The 8,735-nt window shown below is 41.6% G+C and overlaps 1 protein-coding gene across 5 annotated transcripts in view; it reads right to left on the bottom strand.

Annotated features, from left to right (window-relative positions):
* Positions 1-274: 274 nt before the first annotated feature.
* Positions 275-8,735, bottom strand: part of TMLHE (trimethyllysine hydroxylase, epsilon) — a 35,380-nt gene continuing 26,919 nt past the window's right edge. For all 5 annotated transcript variants that reach the window (XM_075836001.1, XM_075835998.1, XM_075836002.1 and 2 more), the window contains 3 exons: positions 7,465-7,701; positions 5,810-5,948; positions 275-665 (listed from right to left, as the gene is read on the bottom strand). In XM_075836001.1, the coding sequence (XP_075692116.1) occupies positions 534-665; positions 5,810-5,948; positions 7,465-7,701 (508 nt within the window). In that variant the 3' untranslated portion in view covers positions 275-533. The remainder of the gene's footprint in view (positions 666-5,809; positions 5,949-7,464; positions 7,702-8,735) is intronic.

The following is an 8,735-nucleotide window of genomic DNA, read 5'->3' as shown; positions in this document are numbered from 1 at the left end:
TTGCCCGTTATTCCTCCTAGAAAGGTTTTAATAAAATGACAACTGGGTGTTTTAACCAGATGGGCATGTGCCCAGACAAACTGTCCAATGGGTATTGACAGAGCAAGACTGTAGGGACACGCCCCTTTGAGAAGTGTAATGGTAACACCCAGTTAATTTATTCATCGATTAGTAGGAGGAACAACAGAGGAACAGCTCAACGCAGAGTCCCAAGAAAATATGTTCCAGAATAGTTATTTCATGGGGAATTAAAGTATTCACTTAAACAAGCCAGGAGAGGTGACTGATTCTCTTTAATACAGGAATACAATGAAGAGAAATAATGCAGTGATTTTATAGCTATGATCTTACACCAGAATAGTGATTGTTTAGACAATAGGACTGAAGTGCTGAGTAATTACAACTGTTACATTAGTGGATCATTCCTTTGACTTTTAAAGTTGGCTAGAGGCAAGTTCAGCGTGGATAATCCTTTGGTTAGGTTGTTTTGGCAGTCTATACACGGTGATATTATTGCTTTCTCTGCAGCACCATCAGACGCTGAGGCCCAGTAAACGTGCGCGGTTCATTATATCGTCCCTAGAGAGATAGCAACCGCAAATTTGTCTGTAACCGGTGAAGGACTCCCGTCCATGCAATACCCTCCAGTTATCGACAAGCACAACCTGAAATAACAGGAATTATTTTAGATTCAGAAGATTAAGCAATACACAAGAACACTCCTGAAGATTGTACTGCTACAGGTCATAGTACGTGACCAGGATTTAAAAAATTACACAAAATGATTAGGCCTTAAAGAGACTGTCACCACATCATAAGTGGCCTATATTGTACATGATGTGATCAGCGCTGTAATGTAGATTACAGCAGTGTTTTTTATTTAGAAAAACAATCATTTTTGACAGTTATCCCCTATTTTAGCTTTACACTAATGTGTTTCTTAATGGACAACTGGGCGTGTTTTACTTTTTGGCCAAGAGGGCGTTTTACAGAGGCGTTTATGACGCTGACCAATCGGCGTCCTACACTTCTCTCCATTCATTTACACTGCAGATAGCGATATAGCTATATCGCGGTGTGCAGCCACATAAACACACTATAACATTACTGCAGTGTCCTGACAGTGAATATACATTACCTCCAGCCAGGACGTCATGTCGATTCACAATCCTGACACTTCTGTAAGATTTACAGCAAGGCAAGCATAATCTTGTTTGAAATGACAGGTTACATTGTAATCTCGCGAGATTACGCTTGCCTTGCCGAAATAGCACACAGACGCTACGGTAGTGTCAGGATTGTGAATAGACATGTCGTCCTGGCTGGAGGTAATGTATATTCATGGTCAGGACACTGCAGTAACGTTATAGTGTGTTTGTGGCTGCACACAGCGATATAGCTATATCGCTATCTGCAGTGTTATTGAATGGAGAGAAGTGTAGGACGCCGATTGGTCAGCGTCATAAACACCTCTGTAAAACGCCCACTTGGCCAAAAAGTAAAACACGCCCAGTTGTTCATGAAGAAACTCATTAGCATAAAGCTAAAATAGGGGATAACTGTCAAAAATTGTTTTTCTAAATGAAAAACACTGCTGTAATCTACATTACAGCGCCGATCACATCATGTACAATATAGGGCACTTATAATGTGGTGACAGAGACTCTTTAAGCATAGGGCCGCATTATGGCCCCATACAGTCTCCAAGTTGTACAGAGCAGTAGTAGGACACCCCTAGAGGTCAATGGGACCATACTCTACCTCCACATGCTTCCAATTTCATATGAAGCCATGCAGAGTATTTTCCAACCAAAAAATAAAAAAATTGGCATTTTAAAAGTAATTGTCATACTACAGAGATTTTCTCTTAGAAACATTACATCTATTGGAGAATCTGAAATATCGCAACATATGGAAGCACGCAGTGTCTATGGCTCTAAAGTTGAGACCCAAAAGAGACTCCGTGAGGGGGGGGGGGGGGGGGGAAACGTTGATCCGTTAACTGCCCTTTTATCACGCCGTGCGAATATATCCCTATAGCCTTATCCGCTCACAGCGATCCAGGGTGACAGTGTATGCATCCAATTTTTTTTTTTTTTTACGTGACTGACAAATTTATCTAATCGCAAAATACTGCGAAGCTTAAAAAAAAACAAAAAACAATATCTAATTTATTGTATGATCTAGGTCACGAGATATTCCTTTATGCAAGTGATAACTGAAATAGAATTTACAGTAAGCTCATCTTCCTGTTCAGCATTTAAAGCCACAATGAGTACCTTTACTTTGTGGCATCCGGTGTTTTTTTTTTTAACATAAAACATGAAATGACACTATGTAAAATTACTATCTTGAAATTCATAAACCTTCAGAAGTTATGCTACAAACAGCATCATGACTGTAGGCCCTCTTGTTCCCCACCTTGCCAAAATATTATATAGCGCCTATATACCTGGAGACCAAAGGGCTTCTCTGGTCTTAAAACATTGTGTGCAGATGGTGTAACTGCAGTAAGATCAGTTCCTTACTAATGTGCTGTCTGTAGCTGAACGGTCAGGCTGGGTTCACACGACCTATTTTCAGGCGTAAACGAGGCGTATTATGCCTCGATTTACGCTTGAAAATACGGCTCCAATACGTCGGCAAACATCTGCCCATTCATTTGAATGGGTTTGCCGACGTACTGTGCCGACCTGTAATTTACGCGTCTTCGTTTGACAGCTGTCAAGCGACGACGCGTAAAATGATTGCCTCGTCAAAGAAGTGCAGGACACTTCTTTGCAACGTAATTTGAGCCATTTTTCATTGAATTCAATGAAGAACAGCTCTAAATTACATCCGTCAATGACGCCTCACAAAATGCGAGGACGAGCAATTACGTCTGAAAACCGCTCCGTAACGGAGGCTGCCGTGTGAACATACCCTCTCTGTAAGCCAGTCCGTTGTTTAGATATCGGTGGAGTTAGATTTGGTGCCTGATATGCTAATAACCCCCTGCACAGTCAGTCGGGCGATTTCTAAATGTCATGGGGGCGTGTTACTTCTCACAAGAACAGTCTTTCCTTCACTGTCTGACAAGAGCTGTAGAGGAGAGCGTGCGCACGCATCGCTCCAGCGCCGTCACGGAACAGGAGAGAAGGTGAATTCTTCTCTCCTGTGGCGGCAGAAGTATAGTCGGCAGCAGCAACCTCGGAACTGTGCGCACGTAAGGTCGACAAAACTGATCGCTCGTGAGCGAGAGAGGTCACAGCACGAGCTGCTCACACTGTTCGTATCAGATTGGACAGTGTCAGCGCGAGAAGTAACACGCCCCATGCCATTTAGAAATAAAGAAACGCCCCATTGACAGTTTAGGGAGTTATTTACATATCTGGCGCCAAATATAACAGCACCGATATCTAAACAGAGGATGATAGAATGTTTTTTTTTTTTTTAAAGCGAGACAAGGTTTGTGCAGCACTGCCTATAACATGCATGTGCAGATGAAAGGTTCTTTTTAACACATGTTACCTGCCCTCCCCCTTCCCTGTATTATGGGTCATCCCATGCCATTTATCCCCGTTTCTGGAGGAATTATGTGTCACACGATAGGCAGTAGATTGTGTAGTGTCAGTAGCAGCGAAGTATATTGTAGAAGCTTTGAAACACTACAGAAATATCACTAAAGATTGTTGAACGGTTGCACTTCTGACATATTTCAGTACAAAAAAAAAAAAAAATACCAGCTAAACACTGTTCAAAGGAAATCGTGATCTTATCTGCAATGTAACCATAATGGTTATCAGCTAAATCTATCAAATTTTTTTTTTTTTTTTTAAAACCCTACATCAAAGGAAACCTTTCAAGTAAAACATGCAGTCCGATCAGTGGGCACCATGTAAGAGCAGGAGGAGCGGACAAGATATAGATATATATATTCCAGATACAGATGAACACAGCACTCCAACATACCTATAAATCAGGCCATGTGCTCGTCACCAGGGGATGAATAAATTCCCCCACTTGAATGGAGAGCAACCATAGAACGCAGTAACGGCACCAGGACTTGAGTAGATGAAACAGGGTGGATTTATTCACCTCAAGTGAGCGACGTTTTGGTTCGAGAAAGGTTCTCTGTTGAACCGAAACGTTGCTCACTTGAGGTGAATAAATCCACCGTTTCATCTACTCTGAAGTCCTGGTGCAGTCACTGCGTTCTATGGTTGCGTCAGGGTCCCGTTCCGACGCCCTGTTGGAGCTTCCAGTCAGAATGGGACCCTGACAAAAACAGAAACCATAGGTTTCCGTTTGCATCACCATTGACTTCAATAGTGACGGATCCGACGCCAATGGTTTGTTTGTCTATTGTGCAAGGGCTCCGACGCTTTGACGGAACCTATACTGTACGCTGTCCTATCAGCATGCAGCTTCTCCCCCTTCCCCGCCCAGCAACACAGCCTGATTATATAGTATACAGAATCCATTCCAGACTGTTTTCAACTGGTGATACCTCCGGTTGTGTAACAGGTAGAACTGCGATCCTGGTGTCATATGAAATATTAGAATCTTCTTTCATATGCCACCAACCGCTGTTCTAGGTGGTCCACAGCCCGGGATATAGCTGTTTGAAGTGATCCCCCTTCACTCAAGTCTCAGTCTCTCACACTGTGTGAAGCAGCTTCATGCGGATAGGACAGCGTCAGGGGCTGGGAGGAGCTCCACCTCAGGAGAATCACTGCAGTTACCTCCCAGTTGTCTAATAAAGGCTCATTTACATAATTTGCAATAGTCATGAGCATTTTTCTAATAAATTTTATTTATTTTTTTAAACAAATCACACTGTAGTTCGCAGCAGCAAAGCACCTATTAGATTAGTTAGGAGATAGGGAATTAAACTAGTGACAGTCTCTTAAAGAGTCAAGTGGGTGGTCTTACAGTGATTGACAATTATGTATTCACACAGGGAAGGCTGTCAATCAATGGTCGAGCCCACCCACTGGACTCTAGCCCACAATGAAAAGGGCATTAAATTAATTACAGGTTATCCTAAATCTTTCTGTACAAAACCAATCAATCTGCTCAAGACCTGTTCAGAACAGCATGCTAAACGTGACTGGTTCCCTTTAAAAGACATTAGCACAAGTGAAAAATGTTTCCATACCCCACTGAAAATATGATTACTTTTCCTGTCACCTGAAGTACAACATACAAGATACTCCTGTTAAAATAAGGACTTGAAGAAGTTAGCAGCTATGCAAAAGAAACATAAGTGACCACAATAGTCACCTAAACAGAAACCGTTCATGGTTATTGGCATAGGAGGGCTATAACTGCAGATGACCATATAGTGTGAAGTCATCCAAAAAAAAAAACAAAAAACGACAAGCACAAAACCTGGACCACTAAAGACTTGTGTATGATCTCCTGATACACACTGGGTCCCCGATACCAATTAGGACCCATCCGAGCACAGAATGGTCCTGACCAGGTTGATATGTTTATGGCTACTGTATTCAGTCAAAGATTGTGTCATCATTAAAGGGTAACTGGCAAAAACTATATAGTCTCCCATGTGAAGTTCCACCCGTACAAAGGAGACCTACAACCACTGCGGTCTCATATGTTATAGAGTAATAAAATATTGCGCAGAATGTCAGCATGGCAAAGAATCCATAAGGCAAATTGGAGCAATGGCCACCAAGCAGTTAGAGGCAACAGACTGTCCAATCACCCATTAGGTAGATGTACCGAATATGTATAGGACATGAACCATTAACTATTTGATGAATGTGATTTAGAACAAAGTCATACCCGTTTCTCCGGCACTCACCTTGCCTGGCTTTAATTTCACCCACAGCTCATTCCCAGGCTTCCTCAGTTCGTTTGTGAGGATGCGATGAGAAGTATACCATTTCCTCACTAGATCATGGGGTACGGTGTTAATGACCGAACGATCATAGTTGTTGTATCTGAAGAAAAGAGGGAAAAAAAAAAAAAAAAAAAAGAACTTAAAATACACAGTGGCTATTCCCTGGTGATCCCTGTATATACCGTCACCAGTTCCTGAGGCCGTGTAATATATACGGTGTCCAATTACGGATATCCATATCTTTCCCATCTTATATCTTTTTTCCACTTACACCTCCCTTAGATTGTGACAGTCCAGCAGTAAGAATCAAAATAAAATGTAAGATCAGTCTGTTAGGCCCCCTGCACACAGCTGTAGCATAATCCCGGTCCGTGATTACAGTACAGCCGGCGACAGTCATCTGCATTTGCAGGCCGTGCTCCCATTATAAAGTATGGGAGAATGGTCTGTAAAATAAAAACGACATGTTCCTTTTTTTTTTTAAGGAAGCTTTCTACGGCCTGGACACCTTCCCGTAAACCTACGGGAAGGTGTCAGTCGACCATAGAAATGAAGGAGTTCGTAATTACGGATGAAATCTACGGTCGTGTGCATGGGGCCTAAGTTGGTGATTATGTCCTGCTAATTTTTTCCTTCAGTGCTTGATGTTTGGCTGCTTTTTAGCTTCGCTCCATTAGGGCAGAGCGGTGATCACAGTTCAGCTACAATGTCTATAGGGAGACGGATGTAGTCTAAGACACACCTCCGGCCTAGTCATTGGTTCAGGCTGAAGATCTGCCTTAAGATTGGCTGCCGTGCATAAACACAAGTCTGTAACAGGCTCACCAGGAAGTCTGTACAGGGACAGCGGATTTCTCTTATAGCCAGGGCAGAATGATTATAAGCCATTTATTAATAAACCACCAGGTCATTTCCCCACATACTGAGGTAAATGAGCCCTAGTAGAGGGAAGCCTGGAGGGTCGCTTTAACTTTCCAGCTAGTCAATACTTATTTTCCCACGTTTTTTTTTTTCCACTCCCAAATTAGTATATGCATACAAATTTTCTAAATTTCATAACTGTATTTAAAGGGTTATGCCGCTTCATTTTAGTGATGAGTGGGGAGTCTCAGTGCTCGGACCCCCACCGATCAAAACTTCTAACAAGTCACTATGACATGTCCGGAGTTTACTTAAAGTTTAGTTCCCCCTTTACAGTATGTGCACACCTTTGTGGCCATTTTTTAATTGTATTGGCAGTATTATTGGCTAGATTATGCAGACTGAAAAAGACGAACGGAGCAAAATTTTTAATAACCACCATTTGTAATAGTGTTTTCTAACCCATAATACATCCAATGCAATAATGAAAAATGGCCCCAAAAGTGTTTATAGCCTTTGAGCCATAAAAGAACAGAGTCTAAAATACAGATACATATTGTAGCCTCCAATGAGGGAAATATGGTTCCATAATAGGAAATTTGGCAGCTGGTGAAACTGCTAGAAAACGTGATATTTGGCCATTGGTTAAGCTGGGCACAGGCTGTGTACAGTGCTGCAGAATAAAAAGCAAACAAGTGCATAATACGTAATAAGTGAACATATAAAAAGTCATAAATTGTGCAGTTGCCACTCACCTAATCATATAAAGCTCTTTATTCCAAGGATAAACATTTAATACTGGGCCTATTCCAGCCATGAGATTGTGACGGTCTCTAACATGCTCAATGTATTCATGTCTTATAGGGGTAGTGCTGAGGATTTCAAAATTCTCAGGGTGATGTTGGCGAAGTTGCTCAGCAGCATAGAAGCCGTCTACCAGGAGAGTGCGCCCCCCGGTGCCTTCATGTCGCAGGCAATGAAAAATCTGCATCCTGTAACAGCAATAAACATCAGCACAATAAAATATATAATAGTCAGGGTTCAGAAAGTGGGAGAAAAAAAAATAAGAATTCATAACCAACTACATATCTAGCATTTAAAAAAAAAAAAAAAAAAAAAAGTTTTATACTTACCCTCGGCCGTAGTCCTAGTGACTTGATCCTCTATCCTGAGCGCAAGCCGGCCTCCTGGGCTGACGTTTTATCCCATGTCCCTGCTGCACCAGTCACCGGCTACAGCGTCATACCGGGGGGGGGCGGCCTGTGCTCAGAAGAGGGGGACATTTCGCCGTGACTACGGCTGGGGTAAGTATGATTTTTTTTCCTAGCGCTGCTCTCCACATTGAAAATTCTGTTATGCATTTCATAAGCCCTACAAATGATTGGCCAGCAGTGGGACCCAGAGATCAGCTCAGTCTCATAGGACAACCCCTATAATGTCAAATATATTACTATATGTAAATTGTTTTTATTAAAGCATAAACAAAAAAATGTGGTTCTAACTGGAAACTCTGTACGTGATTATTTATTTCCTCAAAAATATAATCATAATGCATCTAACTGAAACTAAGAAAAACCATAAGTCAGATCTATAGTATAGCTTGTGTTGACATTTAATGGCTCGGAAATGAATTATGGCCAGGCTTAACCCATTCCCGCCGCAGCGATTTCAGATTTTCATTCTATCCTCGCCACCATCCAAAAGCCATAACTTATTTTTCAATCGATATATAGCCCTATGAGGGCTTGATTTTTGCAGGACGAGTTGTCGTTTATGCCACCATATAATGTACTAGGAAACCAGAGGAAAAAAAAATAAAAAAATATTCCGCAAATGTTTTTTGTGCTTTGTTATTATGGTGTTTACCGTGCAATTAAAACTACATGTTACCTTTATTCTGTGGGTCAAAATTATTACGGTGATCCCAAATTCATATAGTTTCTTTATATTTTACAAGGAAAAAAATGGTGCCGCTTAGAGAAATTACACGAACCTCATGATCAAGACGGCCGACAAGGGAGGATCC

This window comes from Rhinoderma darwinii, chromosome 8 (assembly GCF_050947455.1).
Source record: "Rhinoderma darwinii isolate aRhiDar2 chromosome 8, aRhiDar2.hap1, whole genome shotgun sequence".
Lineage (NCBI taxonomy): Eukaryota > Metazoa > Chordata > Amphibia > Anura > Rhinodermatidae > Rhinoderma > Rhinoderma darwinii.
The sequence above is the reverse complement of the archived record's forward strand: the minus strand, read 5'-3'. Positions and strand labels throughout refer to the sequence as shown.